At 38.1% G+C, this 24,154-nt stretch overlaps 1 protein-coding gene and 1 long non-coding RNA gene across 2 annotated transcripts in view; one reads left to right on the top strand and one right to left on the bottom strand.

Moving 5' to 3' along the window:
* Positions 1-1,831: 1,831 nt before the first annotated feature.
* LOC123952260 lies at positions 1,832-24,154 on the top strand. The gene is made up of 2 exons (XR_006820586.1): positions 1,832-1,869; positions 22,436-24,154. It is a non-coding gene; the product is annotated as an uncharacterized LOC123952260 (long non-coding RNA).
* NAMPT (nicotinamide phosphoribosyltransferase) overlaps positions 19,114-24,154 on the bottom strand; it is a 39,665-nt gene continuing 34,624 nt past the window's right edge. The window contains exon 11 of the mRNA XM_046021564.1: positions 19,114-22,109. Coding sequence (XP_045877520.1) covers positions 21,999-22,109 — 111 coding nt within the window. The 3' untranslated portion in view covers positions 19,114-21,998. The remainder of the gene's footprint in view (positions 22,110-24,154) is intronic.

Genomic DNA, 24,154 nt, shown 5'->3' on the forward strand with positions numbered 1-24,154 from the left:
GTGGACATGGGGAGATGGAGAGGAGAGGGAGTTGAGGGAAACTGGAAGGGGAGATGAACCATGAGAGACTATGGACTCTGAAAAACAACCTGAGGGTTTTGAAGGGGCGGGGGGTGGGAGGTTGGGGAACCAGGTGGTGGGTAATAGGGAGGGCACGTATTGCATGGAGCACTAGGTGTGGTGCAAAAACAATGAATACTGTTACGCTGAAAAGAAATAAAAAGTGGAAAAAAAATGTGGTTCATCTATACAATGGAATATTACTCAGCCATCAGAAAGGATGAACACCCACCATTTGCATTGCCATGGATGGAACTAGATGGGATTGTGCTAAGTGAAATAAGTCAAGCAGAGAAAGACAATTATACAGTTTCACTCATATGTGGAACAAAAGGAATAGCACAGAGGAACACAGAGGGAGGAAGGGAAAACTGAATGGGAAGAAATCAGAGAGGGAGACAAACCATGAGAGACTCTGGACTCCGGGAAACAAATTGAAGGTTACAGAACGGAGAAGGGTGAGGGGTTGGTAACTGGGTGATGGACATTAAGGAGGGCATGTGTGAGGATGAGCACTGGGTGTTATATGCAACTAGTGAATCGCTGAACATGACATCAAAAACGAATGATGTACTATATGCTGGCTAACTGAACATAATAAAAAAAATCGTGCAAACCTAGAGTGGTAGGGGAGGGCGAGGTGAAATACTGCAGGTTGAGCACAGGTACACACACACACAGAAGACACGGTCCTTTTGGGACGCAGCAGTATCTTCTGACTGCAATTGTTGGGAGTTCAGACAGCAGTCTCTGTCCTTAGAATGCCAGCTTTCCCCCTCTGGCTGCTTTTAAGATCCTCTGTGATGTTGATTTGCAATTCCACAGTGATGTGCCTGGATGCTTGGAATTCATTGAGCTTCTTTAACCTTTGGATTATTGCTTCTTCCTTATAAACTTGGATAAATCCTGAGTGCTTATCTCCTGAAACGTAGCTTCTCGCTCATTTTCTCTTTCTTCTTCTGTAGCTCTGATCCCACCGAGCCACCCAGGTGCCCCCAAATCTAGGTCATTTAAAAAATTTTCTTTGGCTATAGATATTTTCAAACTATGTCATTTTATTATTATTTTAAGATTTTATTTATTTATTTGACAGAGATCACAAGTAGGCAGAGAGGCAGGCAGACAGAGAGGAGGAAGCAGGCTCCCCCTGAGCAGAGAGCCTGATGTGGGGCTTGATCCCAGGACCCTGAGATCATGACCTGAGTTGAAGGCAGAGGCTTAACACACTGAGCCACCCAGGCACCCAAGCTATTTTATTTTTTGAAAAGCATTAAGCATAGTTATTTTAGAATGTCTCATAATTTTAATATCTGAGCCTTTTATGGATCCATTTTCTGTCACTCTCCTTCATGGTGTCTTGTTTCCTTGTGTAATTATTTACTTCGTGAACTGCTCATTCGCCTTGGAAAACTATTCTGGCAATTCTTTGAGACTTAGGATGAGAGTCCTATTAGAGAGGATTTACATTCTGCCAGGTATTTAGGAAACTCTACCAGTCTAGTTTAATCTGAATGTGAAGCTTGAGGTTTTGGTAACGTGCAGGGGTGTAGACTCAGAGAGATGCAAGGGCTACCTTTTTTTTTTTTTTAAGATTTTATTTATTTATTAGAGAGAGAGAGAGAGAGCGAGCGAGCGCACAGGCAGACGGAGTACCAGGCAGAGGGAACACAGGCAGACAGAGCAGCAGGCAGAGGCAGAGGAAGAAGCAGACTCCCTGCTGAGCAAGGAGCCCGATGTGGGACTCGATCCCAGGACGCTGGGATCATGACCTGAGCCGAAGGCAGCTGCTTAACCCACTGAGCCACCCAGGTGTCCCAAGGGCTACCTTTCAACAATTGCTTCTTAGGGATTTTTTTCCCCCCTAACTTTGCCTGCCTAAGGCAACTTTTCTTGCAGTGCCCTCATGGTGCAGTGGTAGGTTTACTATTGGTTTACCGTTGGAATTCACCCTCATTCCAAAGTGTAGCCCTTTGGGGGCCTGCTTTATTGAAGGACAGTCTTTGACTTCTGTGAGGCCCTAAAAACTAAAGCCAATAGTCTCTAGGTTTGGTAAATGCTGCAGGACAAATCCACCTTTAGTGCTTGCTTTTTTTTCTTCAGGGCCCTATTTGCACTTGGATTTTGATCTGGTCATTTCTCACTGTCCTGTTAGATCATTACTTCTAAAATAGTAGTAGTAGTAATAGTAGTAGTAGTAGTAATATAATAATAGTAGTAATAATAATAAAGATGCCCATTAGTTTTGTTGTTTCCAGTGGTAGGAGAATCAGAATTATCTAGCCTGTTTATATTTCTGTGGGAAAAAAGCTGATGATAAAAATACGAAAAAAGCTTTTGTCAGAAGTTTGCTGCTGCTGATTTGGACAGAAGATTCCTGGGTTTTCTTCTAAATCTTCCCACATCACATGGTCAGATTCCTTAATTTTACTTCCTAAACTTCTGTTTCTCTATCCAAAAGCAAAAGGCATTTAAAAATAGCCACCAATTTTGGAATCTGTGTCAGTGAAGTCTGCAGATTCTTGTTAAAAAGACCCAAAATGAGGGCGCCTGTGTGGCTCAGTGGGTTAATGCCTCTGCCTTCGGCTCAGGTCATGATCCCAGGATCCTGGGATCGAGCCCCGCATCGGGCTCTCTGCTCAGTGGGGAGCCTGCTTCCCCCGCTCTCTCTGCCTGCCTCCCTGCCTACTTGAGATCTCTGTCTGTCAAATAAATAAATACAATCTTAAAAAAAGACCCAAAATGAAGTCACTTTTGTTAAACCCCCCATCAGCAGCCAAGACTAAATGCCTTTTTTTTTTTTTCCATTAAATTCTAATTAGTTGACATATAGTTCAATATTAGTCTCAGGAGCAGAGTTCTGTGGTTCATCATTTACATTTAACACCCAGTGCTCACCATCACAAATGCCTTCCTTAATAGCCATCACCCATCTCTCCTATCCTCCAACCTCCCTCCCTCCATCAACCCTGTTTGTTCTCTATAGTTGAGTTTCTCATGACTTGTTTCTCTCTCTCTATTTTCTCCCTCACCCCTAAGTTCATCCATTTTATTTCTTAAGTTCTACATGAGTGAAATCATACAGTATGTCTTTTTCTGACTTATTTTACTTAGCGTAATACACTCTAGCTCCATCCACGTCGTTGCAAATGGCAAGATTTCATTCTTTTCGTTGGCTGAGTAGTATTCCATTGTATATACACCACATCTTCTCTATCCATTCATCATTTGATGGGCATTTGGGCTCTTTCCATAACTTGGCTGTTGTTGACGGTGCTGCTATAAACATTGGGTGCGTGTGCTCCTTCATACGTGTATTTTTGTATCCCTTTGGTAAATACCTAGTAGTGCAGTTGCTAGATCATAGGGTAGTTATATTTTTAGCTTTTTGAGGAACCGCCATACTGTTCTCTGAAGTGGCTGTGCTCCCGCCAGCAGTGCAAATGGGTTCCCTTTCTCTGCATCCTTGCCAGTACCTGTTGTCTGCTTTTAGCCATTCTGACAGGTGTGAAGTGGTATCTTGGTATGGTTTTTATTTATATTTCCTTGATGCTGAGTGATGTTGAGCATCTTTTCATGTGTCTGTCAGCTATCTGGATGTCTTCTTTGGAGAAATGTCTGTTCATGTCTTCTGCCCGTTTGTTAGAACTGAGGTGTTTTGAGTTTAATAAGTCCTTTTTGAATTTTGAATACTAACCCCTTAACAGATATGTCATTTACAAATATCTTCTCCCATTCTATACTGTAGGCTGCCCTTTAGTTTTGCTGATTGTTTCCTTTGCTGTGCAGAAGCCTTTTATCTTGATGAAGTCCCAATAGTTCATTTTTGTTTTTGTTTCCCTTGCCCACAGCAACATGTCTATTAAGAAACTGCTATGGGTGAGGTCAAGGAGGTTTCTGCTTATGTTCTCCCCGAGGATTTTGATGGCTTCCTGTCTCACATTTAGGTCTTTCATTTGTCTTAAATTTTTTTGTGTGTGTGGTGTAAGGAAGTGGTCCAGTTTCATTTCTGCATGTTGCTGTCCAGTTCTCTAAACACCATTTGTTAAAGAGACTGTATTTTTTCCATCGGACATTCTTTCCTACTTTGTCAAAGATTAATTGACAATATAGTTGTGAGCCCATTTCTGGGTTCTCTATTCTGTTCCATTGACCTATGTGTCTGTTTTTGTGCCAGTACCATACTGTCTTGATGACTACAGCTTTGTAATGTGTCTTGAAATCTGTAATTGTGATGCCTCCGGTTTTTTTCTTTCTCAATATTGCTTTGGCTATTCAGTGTCTTTTGTGGCTGAAATTTTAAGATAGATTGTTCTAGCTCTGTGAAAATGTTGGTGACATTTTGATGGGGATTGCATTAAATGTGTAGATTGCTTTGGGTACGGTAGAAATTTTAACAGTGTTCTTCCAAACCATGAGGATGGAATGTTTTTCCCTTTCTTTGTGTCCTCTTCAATTTCTTTCACAAGTATTATATAGCCTTTGGAGTATAGATCTTTTACCTCTTTGGTTATGTTTATTCCTGGTATGGTAACGGTTTTTGGTACAATTGCAAATGGGATTGATTCCTTGATTTATCTTTCTGTTGATTCATTATTAGTATATAGAAATGCAACAGATTTCTGCACATTGATTTTATATCCTGCAACTTTGCTGAACGTATGTATTAGTTGTAATTTTTTGGTGGAATCTTTCAGGTTTTCTACATAGAGTATCATGTTGTCTGCAAAGAGTGAAAGTCTGATTTCCTCCTTGTCAATTTGGATGCCTCTTACTGCTTTATGTTGTCTGATTGCAGAGGCCAAAACTTCCAGTATTATGTATAATAATAATGGTGAGAATAGACATCCCTGTCTTTCCTGACCATAGAGGAAAAGATCTCAGTTTTTCCCCCTTGAGGATGGTATTAGCTGTGGGTCTTTCATATATAGCTTTTATTATGTTGAGGTATATTCCTTTTATGTTATTTTAATTAATTATGATGATGATAATGATGATGATGATGATGATGATGTTAGTCACCAAACAGTACATCATTTGTTTTTGATGTAGTGTTTCATGATTCATTGTTTGCATATAATACCCAGTGGTCCATGCAATCCGTGTCCTCCTTAATACCCACCACCAGGCTCACCCATCTCCCACCCCCCTCCCTTCTAAAACCCTCAGTTTGTTTCCTGGAGTCCATAGTCTCTCACGGTTTGTCTCCCACTGTGATTACCTGCCTTCATTTTTTTTGGATGGGGCTGGAGGAGATTATGTTGAGTGAAATAAGTCAAGCAGAGAAAGTCAATTATCATATGGTTTCACTTCTCTGTGGAACATAAGGAATAGCATAGAGGACATTAGGAGAAGGGAGGTATATTCCATCTATACCTAATTTGTTGGGAGGAGGAGTCAAGATGGCGGAGAAGTAGCAGCCTGAGACTACATCAGGTAACAGGAGATCAGCTCGATAGCTTATCTAAACATAGCAAACACCTACAAATCCAACGGGAGAGCGAAGAGAAGAAGAACAGCAACTCTAGAAACAGAAAATCAACCACTTTCTGAAAGGTAGGACTGGCGGAGAAGTGAATCTAAAACGACGGGAAGATAGACCGCGGGGGGAGGGGCCGGCTCCCGGCAAGCGGCGGAGGAACGGAGCACAAAATCAGGACTTTTAAAAGTCTGTTCCACTGAGGGACATTGCTCCAGGGGCTAAACCGGGGTGAAGCCCACGCGGGGCCAGCGTGGCCCCAGGCCCCGCAAGGTCACAGAAGGATCGGGGGTGTCAGAGTGTCGGAGAGCTCGCAGGTATTAGAACGGAGAAACCGGCTGCCAAGACAGAGCCGAGGACTGAACTCTCAGCTCGGGGTTACCTTGAACTGGTCGCGGGCTGGGTGAGCTCAGAGCGCGGCTAGAGGCTGGGGATACGGGAGTGATTGGGTGCTGTCCTCTGGGGGCGCACTGAGGAGTGGGGCCCCAGGCTCTCGGCTCCTCCGGGCCGGAGACTGGGAGGCCGCCATTTTCATTCCCGTCCTCCGGAACTCTACGGAAAGCGTTCAGGGAACAGAAGCTCCCAAAAGCGAACCCGAGCCGATTACTTAGTGCGGCTGCCGGTAAGGGCGGTGCAATCCCGCCTCGGGCAAAGACACTGGAGAGTCACTACAACAGGCCCCTCCCCCAGAAGATCAACAAAATATCCAGCCAGGACGAAGTTCATCTATCAAGGAGAAAGCAGATTCAATTCCTAAGACAGCAGAGCAATTCCAGAGGAGGAGAAAGCAAAGCACGGAACTCATGGCTTTCTCCCCATGATTCTTTAGTCTTGCGGCTACTTCAATTTTTTTTTCTTTTTTCAATTATTTATATTTTTTTCTTTTTTCAATTTTTTTTTCTTTTTTCTTTTTTCTTCTTCTGCTAAATTTTTTTTAAAAACTTTTACCCTTTTCTTTTTTAACGTTTTTTGACTAGTTCATCTAAATATATATATTTTTTCTTTCTTTTTTATATTTTTTTATTTGTTTTATTTTTTAAATTTTTTTCTTTTTTTTTTTTTCTTTTTTTTCTTTTTTTTTTTTTTCAGAACCTGTTTTTTATCCCCCCCCCCCCCCCCACAATTTGGGGTCTCTTCTGATTTGGTTACAGCGCATTTTTCTGGGGTCTTTGCCACCCTATTAGTAGTTTATTTGCTCCTTCATATCCTCATATCTGGACAAAATGACAAGGCGGAAAAAATCACCACAAACAAAAGAACAAGAGACAGTACCGAAGGCTAGGGACCTAATCAACACAGACATTGGTACTATGTCAGATCAAGAGTTCAGAATGACGATTCTGAACATTCTAGCCGGGCTATACCTAATTTGTTGACGATTTTTTATCTAGAATGGGTGCTGTATTTTGTCAGATGATTTTTCTGCATCTATTGACAGGATCATATGATTCTTATCTTTTCTTTTATTAATATGGTGTATCATGTTGATTGATTTGTGAGTATTGAACCACCCCTGCAGCCCAGGAATAAGTACCAATTGATCATGGTGAATAATTCTTTTAATGTACGGTTGGATTTGATTTGTGAGTATCTTGTTTAGAATTTTTGCATCATGTTCATTGGGCATATTGACATTAATTCTCCTTTTTAGTGAGGTTTTTGTCTGGCTTTGTGATCAAACTATTGCTCGCCTCATAGGAGGATTTGGGAGTTTCCCTTCCATTTCTGTTTTTGGAACAGTTTGAGAAGAATAGGTACTAACTTTTCTTTATATGTCTGGTAGAATTCCCCTGGTAAGCAATCTGCCCAGGACTTCTTTTTTTTTGGGAGATTTTTGATTACTGATTCAATTTCTTTGTTAGTTATGGGTCTCTTCAAAAGTTCCATTTCTTCCTGTTTCAATGTTGGTAGTTACTATGTTTCTAGGGATTGCCCAGTTTATTGGCATATAATTTTTCATATTATAATTGCATTTCTGTGGTGTTGGTTGTGTGGTCTCTTTCATTTGTGATTTTATTTATTTGGATTCTTTCTTTTCTTTTTGATGAGTCTGGCTAGGGGCTTATCAATTTTATTAATGTTTTTGAAGAACCAGCTCTTAGTTTCACTAATCTCTTCTACAGTTTTTTAAAAATTTCAATATTGTTTATTTGATCTCTAAATTTTGTTATTTCCTTTCTGCTGGCTTTAGGGTTTATTTGCTGTTATTTTTCTAGCTCCTTTAGGTATAAGGTTAGGTTATGTATTTGAGACTTTTCTTGGTTCTTTTTTTTTTTTTTCCTTCTTGAGGCAATATACTTGTAGAAGTATACTTCTACAAATATACTTCTACAAGTATATTGCCTGTATTGCAATATACTTCCCCCTTAGGACTGCATTTGCTGCATCCCAAAAATTTTGGACTATAGTGCGTTCATTTGTTTCCATGTACTTTTACTTTTTTTTTTTTTTTTTTTTAAATTTCCTGGTTAATCCATTCATTCCTTAGTAGGATGTTCTTTAACCTCCAGGTATTTGTGGTCTTTCCCAATTTTTCCTTGTGGTTGACTTCAAGTCTCATAACACTGTCCTCTGAAAATGTGCACAGTATGATGTTGATCTTTTTGTACTTGTTGAGGGCGGATTGGTGACCCAGTAAGTGATCTATTCTGGAGAATGTGCCATGTGCACTGGAGAAGAATGTGATTCTGCTTTAGGATTAAATGTCCTGAATATATCTAAGTCCATCCAGTCCAGGGTGTCACTCAAAGACAGTGTTTCCTTGTTTTCTGTTTAGATGATCTGTCCATTGCTATAAGTAGTGTGTTAAAGTTGCCTGCTGTTATTGTATTATCATCAGTGAGTTTTTTTATGTTTGTTATTAATTGATTTATATATGAGGGTGCTCCTAAGCTGGGGGCATTAATATTCATAATTGTTAGATCTTCTTGATGGAAAGGCCCCTTAGTTATGATATAAGTCCTTCTTCATCTGTTGTTAGAGACTTTGGTTTAAAATCTATTTTGTTGGGATGCCTGGGTGGCTCAGTTGGTTGAGCTGCCTTCAGCTCAGGTCATGATCCCAGGGTCCTGGGATCAAGTCCCACATTGGGCTCCTTGCTCAGCAGGGAGCCTGCTTCTCTCTCTGCCTCTGCCTGTCTGCCGCTCTGCCTGCTTGTGCTCGCTCTCTCTCACTCTGACAAATAAATAAATAAAATCCTTAAAAAAAATCTTCTAGTTTGTCTGATGTAAGTATGGCTACTCTGGATTTCTTTTGACATTCATTGGCACGATAGATGGTTCTCCATCCCCTCACTTTCAATCTACAAGTATTTTTAGATCTAAACTGAGTCTCTTTTAGGTAATATATAGATGGGTCTTTTTTTTTTTTAAAATCCATTCTGATATCCTTTGTCTTTTAATTGGTACATTTAGTCCATTTACACTCAGTGATTATTGAAATAATATGAGTTTACTGCCTTTGTTACCTATAATTTGGTATTTCTGGTGATGTTCTCTGTCCTTTCCAGTCTTTGTTGCTTTTAGTGTTCTTTCCTCCCCAAAGAGTCCTCTTTAGTGTTTCATGCAGGACTGGTTTAGTGGTCATGAACTCTTTTCGTTTTTGTTTATATTGGAAACTCTCTCTCTCCTCCTATTCTGAATGACAGTCTTGCTGGATAAAGTATTATTGGCTGCATATTTTTCCCATTTAGCACGTTGAATATATCATGCCACTTTGTTCTGGCCTGCCAGGTTTCTGTGGAGAGGTCAGCTGCTAAATTTATGTGTCTACCCTATTGGGTTAAAGACCTTTTGTCCTTATCTGCTTTAAGAATTCTCTTTGTATTTTGCAAGTTTCACTATGATATGTCTTGGTGTTGACCTGTTTTTGATGATTGTGAGGGGAGTTCTCTGTGCCTCTTGGACTTGAATGCCTGTTTCTTTCCCCAGATTAGTGAAGTTCTCAGTTATATTTGTTCAGATATACCTTCTGTCACTTTGTCCACTCTTCTTTTGGGACTTGTATGAATATTATTTCTCTTTATAGAAGCGCTCAGTTCCCTTAGTCTGTATTCATGATCTAATAGCTTTCTTTCCCTCTTCAGCTTCATGATTTTCCACTATTTTATTTTCTAGATCACTTATTTGTTCCTCTGCATCTTGTCCCCTTGTTGTGATTACATCTAATTGGGATTGCATGTTGGTTGTAGTATTTTTAATGGCTTGACTAGATTTTTAGTTCTCTTATCTCTGCAGCAAGTGTTTTTCTGGAGTCTTCTGAGTTTGTTTGTTTTTTTCTCCACCAAGCCCAGGTAATATTCTAGTGACTGTTATTCTGAATTCTTGTTCACATATATTACTTACATCTGTTTTGAGCAAATCCCTTGCTGTGGTTTCTTCTTGATCTTTCTTTTGGGGAGAATTCCTCGGTCTTCCACAATGTGGTGGGGTTTCTTTTTTCAGCTCTAGTTGTTCATTTTGATTTTCTCTGTCCTTGGTTCGATTTCTTGGATATTCAAAATGATCTTGTATTTATCTAGCTGAGTTCAAGGGATGAGGCAAGACTATGGTTTCCCTACTCCTTCACCATCTTAACTCATTACTCCTTAATGCCTATCCTACCCTCCAGAACAAAACCTTTAACCAGTCATTTTGAAATCACCTGCTAGCACTAGTGAGGTATTCCACCTCACAGGCCCTTGTCTTCCCCTTAGGAGAACGACCTTTCCTTGACACAATGAATTCTTTGCTACGTGCATTCTTTGGTAAAATTTTTTTTCTGTCCCCTTTCTGCCTTTAAAAAATGTCGACTTTTCTAAAGCTCAGTGGAACTCCTTTCTATTGGGATGCTGCTTTCCATCAATTGTTTGATCTTTAAATTTACTAGGTTGAATTTTTGTTATTCAACCTTTTATATTTATTTACCTTGCTTTGATAGAAAAACAGTTGATGATGATTAAAATCTTTTTATTTTATTTTATTTATTTATTTGACAGATAGAGATCACAAGTAGGGAGAGAGGCAGGCAGAGAGAGAGGAGGAAGCAGGCTCCCTGCCAAGCAGAGAGCCCGACGAGGGGCTCGATCCCAGGACCCTGGGATCATGACCTGAGCGAAAGGCAGAGGCTTTAACCCACTGAGCCACCCAGGCGCCCCGATGATGATTAAAATCTTAAAAATTGCTAAGAGCACCACTAGAAGTTCAATGAGTGAGAAGGGCATTTGGTAGAGCCTTGAATGCTAATCTCTGTCCTGCAACTAACCAGAGTTCTCAATGTGGAGTCTGTGGAACAACCTGCTAAGTTCTGTGTGAAATGTTTATTTGCAAGTAAGAATTTTTCTGTCATGATGGTACATAGCTTTAAGCAAATTCTCAGAGATCTAAGGCCCAAGGAAAATTAATGGTTAGTGAAATATATAAAAAAAAATTGTCCTTTTCATAACTTAGTTTTAATCTATATATTTTATTTTTATTTTGGGCTTTTAAAGTTATTTTTTAATTCTAGTTAGTTAACATACAATGGTATATTAGTTTCAGGTGTACAATATAGTGATTCAACAATTCCATATATCACTTGGTCCTTATCATGAGAGGTACACTCTTTTTTCCCCATCACATATTTAACCCCCCCCCCCCCTCTGGTAACCATGTTTGTACTCTATAGATAAGAGTCTGTTTCTTGATTTCTTTTTTCCCCGCTTTGTTTCTTAAATTCCACCTATGAGTAAAATCATATGGTACTGTCTTTCTCTGACTTACTTTGCTTAGCATTATACTATCTAGCTCTATTCATGTTATTGCAAATTGCAATAATTCATTTTTTTAATTGTTGAATAATCTATTGTATGTATGGATACACACAGACACACACACACACACACATCTCACGTCTTTTTAAAAAATTTTATTTATTTGACAGAGAGATCACAAGTAGGCAGAGAGGCAGGCAGAGAGAGAAGGGGGAAGCAAGCTCCCCACCGAGCAGAAAGCCCAATGGGGGGCCTGATCCCAGGACCCCGAGACCCCGACGCGAGCTGAAGACAGAGGCCCAACGCACTGAGCCCCCCAGGTGCCCCATCTCACATCTTCTTTATCCACTCATCAGTCAGTGGATACTGGGACTGATTTCATATCTAGGCTATTGTAAATAATGCTGCAAAAATCACAGTGGTGTATGTTATCCCTTTTAATTAGTGTTCTTGTATTCTTTGGGTAAATACCCAATGGCATGACTACTGGATTATAGGGTAGTTCTATGTTTAACTTTTTCAGGAATCTCTATACTGTTTTCCAGATTGGCTGCACCAGTTTGCATTCCCTCCAACAGGGCAAGAGGGTTCCTTTTTCTTTGCATTGTTTCTTGTGTTGTTAATTTTAGCCATTTTGACAGGTGTGAGGTGTTATCTCATTATAGTTTTGATTTGCATTTCCCTGATGGTAAGTAATGTTGGGGATTTTTTCATGTATCTTTTGGCCATCTGTATGTCTTCATTGGTAACTGTCTGTTCATGTCTTCTGCCCATTTTTCAGATTGGATGATTTGTTTTGTGGGTGTTGAGTTGTATAAGTTCTTTATATATTATGGATACTATCCCTTTATACAACATATCCTTTGCAGATTTCTTCTCCCATTCAGTAGTTTGCCATTAAGTTTTGTTGACTGTTACCTTCTTATTGCTTTGCTGTGCAGAATCTTCTTATTTAGATGTAGTCCCAATAGTTTATTTTTGCTTTTATTTCCCTTGCCATGGGAGGCATTTCTAGGAAAAAGTTGCATGGGCAGTTGTGAAAGAAGTTATTGCCTGTGTTCTCTTCTAGGATTTTTATGGGTTCAGGTCTCATATTTAGATCCTTAATCCATTTTGAATTTATTTTTGTGTATGGTATAACCAAGTGGTCCAGCCTTGTCAACATTATTTGATGAAAAGACTGTTTTTCCTGTTGGATAGTCTTCCCTGTTTTGTCAAAGATTAATTGACCATTATCTGTGTAGTAACTATATCTGTTACTGTATAGTACCAGATCTGTATAGTATATATCTGTATAGTAAGTATATAGTTATATATCTGTTCTTTATTGATCTATGTGTCTATTTTTGTGCCAGTACCATACTGTTTTGATTACTATGGCTTTGTAATATATCTTGAAGTCCAGAATTGTGATGCATCCAGCTTTGCTTTTTCAAGATTTGCTTTGGCTATTTGGGGTCTTTTGTGGTTCCATACAAATTTTAGGATTGTTCTAGTTCTTTGAAAAATGCTGTTGGTATTTTGATAGGGATTGCATTAAATGTGTAGATTGTTTCAGGTAGTATAGACATTTTAACAATATTTGTTCTTCCTAGTCTGTGAGCATGGAATGTCTTTCCATTTCTTTGTCTTCAATTTCTTTCACTAGGATTTTAAAGTTTTCAAAGTACAGGTCTTTCACTTCTTTGGTTAGTTTTATTCCTTGGTAACTTACTATTTTTGGTGCAATTGTCAATGGAATAATTTTCTTAATTTCTCTTTGTGCTCCTTCATTATTGGTGTATAGAAATGCCACAGATACATTGGTTTTGTGTGCTGCTACTTTACTGAATTTGTTCATCAGTTCGGGCAGGTTTTTGTTGGTCTTTTGGGTTTTCTATATATGGTGTCATATGCAAATAGTGAAAGTTTTATTTTTCTTTACCAATTTAGATGCCTTTTATTCCTTTTTCTTGGCTGATTGCTATGGTTGTCTGATTGCTAGTACTATTTTGAATTAAGAGTGGTGAGAGTAGTGGGCATCCTTGTCTTATTCCTGACCTTAAGGGAAGAGTTCTCAGGTTTTTCCCATTGAGGCTGATGTTCACTTTGGGTTTTCCATATTAGGCCTTTATTATGTTGAGGCATATGTTCCCTCTAAACCTATTTTACTGAAGGTTTTTTTTCATGAATGGATGTTCTTTGTCAATGCTTTTTCTTCATCTTTTGAAATGATAAGGTTCTTATCCTTTCTCTTCTAGATATGATGTAACATGTTAACTGATTTGCAAATATTCAACCACTCTTGCAACCTAGGAATATATCTCACTTGATCGTGGTGAATGATATTTTAAATGTATTGTTGGATTCGCCTTGCTGGTATTTTATTGAGGATTTGTGCATCTACATTTACCAGGGATCCTGGCCTGTAGTTCTCTTTTTTAGTGGTGTTTTGGTCTCAAGGGAATGCTGGTCTCATAGAATGAATTTGGAAGTTTTCCTTCCTTTTCTATTTTTTGGAATAATCTGAGAATAAATATTAACTTTTTTAAATGTTTGGTAGAATTTGCCTGTAAACCCATCTGGTCCTGGACTTTTGTTTGTTAGGAATTTTTTGATTACTGACTCAATTTCTTTGCTTGTTATCATTTTATTCAAATTATTTGTATTTTCCTGTTTCAGTTTTGCAGTTTCTATGTTTCTTGGAAGAGATTCATATTTTTTAGATTGTCCATTTTGTTGGCATACACTTTTTCATAATATGCTCATAATTATTTGTATATCTGTGCTGCTCATTTATGGTTTTATTTATTGAAGTAATTTCTCTTTTTTGTCTCGATGAGACTGCCTAGAAGTTTATCAATTTTATTGGTCTTTTCAAAGAATGAGCTTCTGGTTTCATTGTTCTTTTTTTTTTTTTTTTTTTTTTAGTTTCTGTATCATTTAATTCTGCTCGAAACTTTATTATTTCCTTTCTTCTGTTTTGGGGTTTTGTTTGTTCTTTTCCTAGCTCTTCTAAGGTGTAAAATTAGGTTGTTTGAGACTTTTCTTGCTTCTCAAATGAAGCATATATTGCTGTAAACCTACCTCTTAGAAATGCTTTTTCTGAATCCCAAGGGTTTTAGACAACTGTGGTTTCATTTTCATTTGTTTCCATGTATTTTTTAATTTATTCTTTGCTTCTTGGTTGAAACATTCATTGTTTAGTAGCACGTTATTTAACCTCCATGTGTTTGTCATCTTTCTAGAATCTTTCTTGTGGTTGACTTCTGGTTTCATAGCATTGTTGTCAGAAAAGATGCCTAGTGTGATCCCGATCTTGAATTTGTTGAGGCTTACTTTGTGGCCTAATATGGGATCTATTCTGGATGATGTTGTGTGTGTACTTGAATGTGTATTCTGCTGTTTTAGGATGACATGTTCTGCATATATCTGTTAAATCCATCTGTTCCAGTGTGTCACTGAAAGCATTGTTTCCTTGTTGATTTTGTTTAGATTATCTGCCCATTGATGTACATAGGCTGTATAGGCTGTTAAAGTCCCCCACTGCTACTGTATTATTATTGGTTAGTTCCTTTATGTTTATTATTACCAGTTTTATGTATTTGGGTGCTCTTATGTTGGCGGCATAAATACTTAAAATTTTTGTATCTTCTTTTTGGATTGTCCCTTTTATTATTATATAGTGTCTTTTCATTTCTCATTATAGTTTTTGTTGTAAAGCCTATTATGTCTGATACAAGTATTGCTACTCCAGCTTTATTTTGCCATCTATTTGGAGAATAATTTTTCTCCATCCCCTTACTCTCAATCTGTCTTTAGATCTAAAAGTAGTATTTGTAGGCAGGATACAGATAGGTCTTGTTTTCTTTCAAAGATTTTATTTCTTTGACAGATACAGTGAGAGAGGGAACACAAGTGGGGGAGTAGGAGAGGGAAAGCAGGCTTCCCACTGAGCAGGAAGATGGATGCAGGGCTTGATCCCAGGACCCTGCAGTCATAACCTGATCAGAAGGCAGACACCTAATGACTAAACCACCCAGGTGCCCCACGTCTTGGTGTTTGTTTGTTTGTTTTCTAAGTCCATTCTGTCACCCTTTGTCTTTTGATTGGGTATTTGGTCCATTTACATTCAAAGTAATTACTGAAAGATATGAATTTATTGTCACTGCATTTTTTTTTTTTTGTGGTTGTTTCTAATGATTTTCTTTTATCTGTTGTCTTTCATGGCTTGCTGATTTTCTCTAATGATATATTTGATTTCTTTCTCTTTGCTGGTTGCATATTTATTAGTGGTTTTTGATATATGGTTACCATTAGGTTTGTATCTAACTTCTTGCAGATAGCAGTCTGTACTTAAAGTTGATGGTTGTTTAAGTGAACCCATTCTTTACTCCTCCCATGTTTTAGGTATATGTTGTCATGTTTTACATCCTTTTGTGAGTTCCTTTACCGATGCTGCTTTTGTGTTTCCTACATTTATACTGTCATTTTTGGTCTCTCCTTTCCACTCAAAAGAGTCCCCTTTAATATTTCTTGCATAGCTGGTTTAGTAATCATGAGTTCCTTTTGTCTTTGTTGTCTGGGAAATTCTCTCTCCTTCTATTCTGAATGATAGCCTTGCTTGATTTAATATTTTTGGCTGCAGATTTTCCCCATTCAGCCCTTTGAATATTTCATGCTAATCCCTTTTTGCTTGGTAAGTTTCTGCTGAAAAAGCCCTTGATAGCCTTATGGGGTTTTCCTTATAAGTTACTATCTTATTTCGTATTGCTGCTTTTAAAGTTTTATCTTTATCATTATATTTTGCTAATTTATTACAATATGTCTTTGTGCTGATTTGCTTTTGTTGATTTTTGGGGGGGCTCCTCCGTGTCTCCTAGATCTGGATATGTTTTCTTCCCCAGATCAGGGACGTTTTCAGCTATTATTTTATCAAATAATTTTTTCCTGTCTCTTCTTCTTCTGGGACTCCTATAATATGAATGTTATTACATTTGATGGAGTCACTGAGTTCCCTAAGTCTGTTGTCATTCTGCATAATTCTTTCTCTTTTAGTCAGCTTGATTACTTTCCGTTAGTCTGTCTTCTAGCTTATTAATTTGTTCCCCTTCCAGCCTGCTGCTCATTTTACCAAGCATATTTCTCATTTTGTTTCTTAAGCCCTTTATCCCTCCTATATTATTCCTTATCGGTATTAATGGTCTAACTGATGCCTTCCACTCTTCCTGAGTCCAGTATCGTTATGAACATTAAATTCTCTATCAGGCATATTACTTAAATTTTTCACTTGGATTTCTGCCCATTACCTTGTCCTTTTCTTTCATTTGGGACAAGAACTGTCTTCTCGTTTTTCTAAGTTTCTGTGCCTATTTCTGTGTGTCAGGAAAGTCAGCTACATCTCTTGTTCTTGAGCGTAACAGCCTCAGGAAGAAGAGGTCCAGTAGTGCCGTGCCACCGTGTGGTGTCCTGTTCACCAGGGCCCGGCGCTTCTGGGAGTGTCTCCAGTGTGTGCTGTGTGTGTTCAGCTGTCGTGTTCTGGCTGTTTTATCCTTCAGGCCACTCATCTGCAGCATCTCTTTGCCTATTGTGGGCAGTGTTTGGTTCCTGAAGTGGTAAGTTTTAACTAGGTGTGCTCTGGTCTGCTTGTGAAATGAGAGCAGTCACCACCATTGCCTGAATTGAGGCTCCACAAAACTCCCACACTGGTAGACAGTGTGAGCAGGAGTTTGGGCATGTCTTCTGGTGGAGGGGGTCGCTGTGCTGGGACTAAAGTAAGCATGACTGGGAAGAGTGGTTCCCCCATAGCACTTGGTGGTAGGGCTTGGTGTAAGCGATTAGGCAGGGAGAGTGGATGTTGCATTGGTTCCCACAGGTGGGCCTGAGGTTATGCTGAGTGGTGGCAGAGGGAAATGGCAATTTCTTTGTTACCAGAAGGGTCTCCACAAATTTTCTCTTTGGGATGTGCTCAAGATGAGCAAATAACCTCCCCATTGTGTGCTCCAGGTGCTCTTCAGAGTACCTCATAAGGTGCTCCTTGTCCATGTGGGCTTGGACACCATAAAGAGGCTGAGCACCTCCTCTTGCAGGCTGACCTGGATCAGTGGTCTCCACTGCCCGATCCCTTTGAGGCTCACACTGCTCACTGTTGCTGCCTCCTGCTGACCTCTGGGTCCCTTCCCTTCATTCATGGAACATGCTGGTGCCTTATACAGCTTTCTTCTACTACCTCAACTTCTGCCATCTTTCCTGATCTTGTTTTGTGTCTCATGATCTGCATTCGGCCACTGCAAAGTCATACCCTGGAAAATACTATACCATGAACTTGCTCCTCTCGGATCATTGATCCAAGCATCCTCGTCTGAGACTAGTGTTTCCTGTCTTTCCAAACCTGCCTGTTTCAGCAACGTAGATCAGAGCCGCTAGCATACTGTCCATTGGGCTCCCTACTACCTTCCCAGTGCTCTATGTAGCTCTCATGTCCAGTTTAGATATGTAGGATCATTATTTTGGCAATTACTCACTTTATCAGACTCATCTGCCAAAATATCTAGTATCTCCATGTTCTCTGTGTCTGTACCCAGGCATCAGGGTGCTACTATGGAAGGGAACAAAAGCATAATAGGCTAACTTTCACTTTTAAGTTTTCACCAAACAGTTGGGTCCTCCACACTGTGCTATAGTCCTACTATGCCTCTATGCCTCAGGTCACCGTATTCTCCACAAAAACTATTTTAAAACCTCCTTCTTCCAAAGCGCAATCTCCTTTGGTCTCTGACTTCACAGAGAAAACCATGGCCTGCATGAGCACCTGTCCCATCACCATCAGCGTTTTGGACCCCATCCCCCTCACGGATTCCTTTTGGCTCTGTTATCGTCAACTTCTCCCTCTTTCCCGAGTCCTTTTCAGATATAAAGCAGTAGCTAAGAAGGGAAAGGAAGACCCACTGTTGCCTCATTTGTTTCCTTTTTATATCCAGAATTCAGAGTTTTGTAAGGTAGCGGCTTTCTGCCATGTGCTGCCTCTGCCGCTGTGCAGGGAATGCTGGGAAGCCGCTAGTTCTTTCCAGGTTCAATGCAGTAGATGCTTTTCATCCCTCACTCTGCTTGGTCTCTCAGCACATCTTCAACACTGTGCAGAAACCCTCCCTTCTTTCATCCTTCCTTTACTACTCCTGGTTTCCCCCTCATCTTTTTAGCTGCTACTTGGCAGTCTTCCTTGCCTGCTTAGCTTCTGCCACTTAGATTAAATTTTAGAGTTCCTCTGGGTTTGCCCTTGGTCCTCCCTTCCTTATACCCTCCAGCAGAGATTGGCACATTTTTTCTTTAAAGGCCCATAAAGTGAATTATTTTAGGCTCCATAGGCCTTGAGGCCTGTCACAACTTCTCAGTGCTGCCACTGTAGCATGAAAGCAGCCATAGGCAATAATCAGACTAACGTGCATGGCTTGTTCCAATCAAACTGCATTTACAAAAACAGATGGGCTGGATTTGGCATGTGGTTTGCCAGGCCATAGTCTGTCTCCCTAGAGAAGTACCCTTTCCTGTGTCTTTCATGACCAGCCGTACATCAAATTCATACCTGGAGACCCTCCTGTCCCCAGTCTGTAAATTCAACTACCTAATATCCACATTTAAATGTCTCAATGGCATCTCAGATCTTAACCTAGGAATTGTGCCCTTTCCCCCCAAATCTGATCTCTCTCCAGTGTCTTTAGTAAGAGGCGCTGCCATTCAGATAGCTGCACAAGGCAGAAAATAGAGGAGTCATCCCTAACGCCTCTCTCTCATTTTCTAATTCTTTGAATTGGAGGAATACCTAAAAGAGGGTAAATCTAGAAATGGCCATTATTTGAAGCACACAGTCAAATTTAACATTTCACTAATAGAGCTAAACTTTATTTCCATGTTTATTACATGTTTTTTCTTTGATGTTGAGTATACATATTAGAATTAACATACAACTTGGGAGAAAAGCTGGACATTCTCCACTGAATGGGTTAAAAAGGAATGTAAAACTACAAAATACTTGTTTAAGTGTTGAATTCTAAATTATGGCAAACAGAACAATAATTACCTTGCCATTTTTCTCTTTCTAGTTTTCCAAGATGAATTTCATTATAAAATATTTTCATAACAATTTATTTCAAGAAAGGAAATAAGGGATAATCATTAAAACCATTTGACTTGAAGTATAGAGTACAAATAAAGAGTCTTAACACAGAACTCCTATCTTCTATTTAAAATACAAATACTTCATGATATTATGAAACTGAGAGGGATTAACTGAGGTCAACTGCAAATCTAATGACTTAAGCAAACCCATACATGCCATCTGCTTTTGTCTGGAAGAGTTAGGTTAATTTAAAGGTGACACACAGCAGAATTCTAGTTGATAACTATGTCAACCATTTGCTACTGAGAATGGGGATGGCCAAATATTAAGTGCTTAGTCACAGAAATTCAGATTACTCAGTTCCAAGTGGCTGATAGAATTAATCATTCCACCCCTCCCTTCTACGCCATGTACTACTGCACAGATGTTAGCATTCACTGGATGTCTGAAAATCCTCTAGCTACTCTGAAACTGCTGAGATTCACAGCACACAAAGAATATTATCTTAGTATAATTCCAATGTTTAAACAAAATCAAAATTATGGGTGGTTATCAAAGTTATTTGGTAATAAATATGGTTTTTTAATTCTCTAAAAGCCCCTTAGCACATTCGGTGAAGAAAGCTGTGTTTTTAATACTAATTTTTGCTTAGATACATTTAAAAGAATTAGCTTAAAATTATTTTCCACTAGGAATTACAGAATGAAAACTCTTAATAAAAAAGTGAACAATGCTTATTATTTTCAATAAACAAGTGTTTAGAATCATCTGCAAAAACCACCTTCTTTTTAATAATGTTTTTAAGAGACATTATTCTACTGATAAATACCTTTCTCTTGTAACTGTTTAGGACAAATGATTTATGGCTTTTCAGTTTTTTAAATTTCACATTTAAAGTCATGTTATTAAAGCTTTCAAAATTGGTCTTCCAAGATCAGATTCTTAAATAAGAACAGAAAGGACAAAAGAAAGACAAACTCCTTATCAACATAGTTTCCTCCTGTCCCTGGAAATCAACATTTCTCTTAAACTTCAAGGCACACACTCCTTTTCTTAGACCTCAGGGGTCGACAAACTTTTTCTGCAAAGGGCCAGATAATAAACACCTCAGGGGTCGACAAACTTTTTCTGCAAAGGGCCAGATAATAAACTTTTCATGCTTTGTGGGTCATATGGTTACTATGTAACTACTTGATTTCTGCACTGTCCTAAGAAAGCAGTCATAGACAACAGGTATTTTTTATAAAAAAGAAAGCAGTCTGAACTTGGCCACAGTTGGCCAACTCCTGACTTAGAAGACATAAGTAGAAAAGAATCATTAAAACAAAACTGGTCTCTTGTTAGATGTGATGACTGACTCAGAATCTAGCAGTTAATCACTCTAGAACATTTTTGATGTTGAACACTTTGAATGTAGCCAACTTACTACTCTTGGTTAAGATTCTTCTCCTCAAACTCATGTCATCATGCTTTAATTTATCCTCATTTAAGAACTTGCTTGCGCATTATTTATGGAGGGATTCAGTTTAAAATTAATAAATAATGTCCATACAATTTAATATCCAATTTAATTTTTAAAAAACTTAATGAAAAATATAACAGAATCAAAACATTTAAAATAAGTACACTCACTACCCATTCCAGTAATTCATTTAAGTCATATCAGCTATAGAATAGGAAAAATAAATTCAGAAGTGTAATTTAAAATACACTACTTCCACTTTTGTTAATATTTTACATTTATGTATATATTCTATTGTGGAAGCAGAAATTCTCTCTAAAAACATCTCCTTAAAATCTTGAGGTGCATGTTAGAGCCACAGGCAATATCTGACATATAAAATTGCAGTATAGGCCTTCAAATTTGGCATTTCACTGGTACAATACAATGACCAACGTATATAATCACTGTACAGTGCCTAGACATTCCAGTAAGAACCATTATTTTCTTTAATGTAGAATGATTAATACATATTCTACAAGGGGCAGTGAGGTTAGTAATTCTATAGGGTATGTCCCGACATAATTTTCAAATTGTACAATAACATAAAACAGCTCTGTTAAGGCCATGTTTTATTTGCTGATTAATGGACAAAAGGCAATGTAATTTATTTCAAGTATTTTCTTGAAAGTCTGTGCTCATAAAAATCATGAAAAGTTGGAAAGACTGTTAAATCACTGAAACTTTAAATATATCTTACACAATCTTGTTTGTACAAAAATACAAGTTAAATATAAACATAAAGCAATCAATGATAATTTTATGCAAATCTGTTTTATGTGATCTTCAGTTATATATAAAAGTTTCTGGATTCTGTTATTTGTGAAAAGATCAATACCAGATTGAATTACTATCTATTGGCAAAGGGCCCTAAAAAGCTTGCCTTAGCATTAATCTTTTACATGGTTAAGTGCATTTCCTAATTTGAGATCACCTAAACACTGGAAAAAAAAAACAACGAAAGGGCAGTATGTCCATAAACCAACAAATAATTTGGCTGTAATGTATCATAAAACACAAAGAAACCCCCACACATCTGTACAATAAACATTATTACATACTCACACACAGGTGTCCACGTGCGTGCATGCACGTACACACACACACGCAGGCGAGCACACACACCCACTCATAAAGCCTAATGAGGTGCTACTTCCAGTTCGATATTCAGCTCTGCATTTTTTCTTATTTCATCAAATGAATAGCTTTTTGTCACTTTCCCATTCTTGAAGACAGTATGGAGAAGATCCTGTACAAATAAAACAATGTAAATATATTTTCATGTTTTTTATATTTTATGTAAACATAAAAACGTAGTTTTATTAGCTATCAAGCAAAATACTTCAGTAATGCTTTGATGAATTAGACTGACTAGTCAAACACAGAGATGTTTGATGGTGTTCAAATTATGAAATAACTTTATACACAATGCTTGTGGAGCAGGCAGAGAGCCTGGCAGTATCCAAAAGCGCTATGTAAAAAATATTTAGCTTTAAAAGAAGCTAAATATTCTTAAAAGTTCTCCTTGAAGGAAAATCCAAAAAAATCCTAGCTGATCCATCTCTGTGCTTTCAGGTGGAAGCTGCTTGGCTGCCCAGAAGAGTCCTGCTGTCGCTGATCATGACGACGGACCATGAGCAAGAAAAGCCTGCCAGACCTTCCCTTGTTCCTAGACAACAGACTCAACACTGATTAAACTTACCCAGCCTGGAATTTAATACATCTCCTAGTCACTGAGTTTTGGACTTTAGACAAACAAAAACCCCTAAAAAAAAAAAAACCAAGAAACCAAACCAGAAACAAAAAAGTACTGATTTCTTGATGAATGCTCGGTGACTGATTTAAAAAAACTGTATATTCCGGAACTAACTGATACATGTAATCCATTTGATCTATGCAAGGGTCACAACGCTTGAGAATTAAAACTAAATCCCCTTTTGGGTCTGGTAAAGCCACTTGGGTCTCCCTAAGGAACTATATGCCTGCCTTTAGTTTCTCTTTAAAACACCCTAAATTTCCCATCGAGATTGAGATGCATGACCTCCTCTCTCATAAAGTTAAGTACTATCAGAGAATGGGGTTTCCTATTCTTGAATTAAAATGCCATTTAGGATTATAATTGACTACTGCCTCAAACGTTCTAGAGTATCATGTATATACTCTTAAAATCAGTGCCTTTTTAAAGTCATAGTTAGGACTGTGTCTAAAGTGACGCTAGTCCATCTGGAAACACTAATTCAGCAAACTCTTGGTAGCGAGGAGAGTTCAGTGAAGGCTACCAAATCCCTAAACCATCAGGCTAAACCTAAAAATTAGCTTAGGGACTAAATGCTTTTTAAAGACAAAAATATTCTGCCTCAAAATCTTAAAAGAGTGTCAAAGTAATACACTCTAAGCAGAATATCTGACATGGTATTAAGAATCCATAGAGATAAATTAATGTAGGGTATAAACTTTTTTTGGTATTTTTTTCCTGAGAATATGAATGTTCATAAGTAGTTTCCCTCTAAAAGTTTGTTCAATCCAGTGGCTTAAATAAATTTTGTAACTTCTGAGTTCACAAATACAAGTGTACTTTTGCATGTTAAAGACTGTTACAGCACATGGACCATTTCGGCACACTAGGAATTTTTCTGGTTTGGTTGATTTGAATCCGGAAACTTGGTTAAGTCTAGGTTTCACCAATTGTTATTATGTCATCAGAATCCAGTCTTGGTCTTTTCACATCTTACATTAATAACATAATTTGCATTTTGTAGCCCAGAATTGCTGTGAGAATCACATGAGACTAAAGAAAACCATCTTGACTGGATTCTGTTACGTTAAAAAAAAAAAAAAGCAATTATCTTTAACAACGTCTCAGAATTTAGATAGCCCTTCCTTTATTAAAAGTATCATAGTTTTACTATAATATAAATAGCTTTAAGTATTTTTGGCTATTCCTCTTCAGAAATTATTTGCTGCTAAATTGGCAGTAAAAGTAAGAATAGTACACAAAAGCTTGTTGAAGCTCATCCATCACTACCCTGTGGGTAGTGATTTTTTTTTGAATGTTATAAAGTTTTTCACCCACTGTATACACTGACTTACAATCTAGCCCCTTCTTGGTTTTCATCTTATTTTGCTAGACTAGGTCAGTATTTGTACACTTTCTTATCACAATAGTACTTTGTCCTTCAAGAAAAAATCTGTTCTGAAAATGATTAAAAAATACAACTTAAGAGCCCCCTTTCTTAATTTGGAAAGCTAACCTATTGTTAAAAAAAAAAAAAAAAGATCAGCATAGAGAACATA

Source organism: Meles meles, chromosome 10 (assembly GCF_922984935.1).
Source record: "Meles meles chromosome 10, mMelMel3.1 paternal haplotype, whole genome shotgun sequence".
In the NCBI taxonomy this organism is placed as follows: Eukaryota; Metazoa; Chordata; class Mammalia; order Carnivora; family Mustelidae; genus Meles; species Meles meles.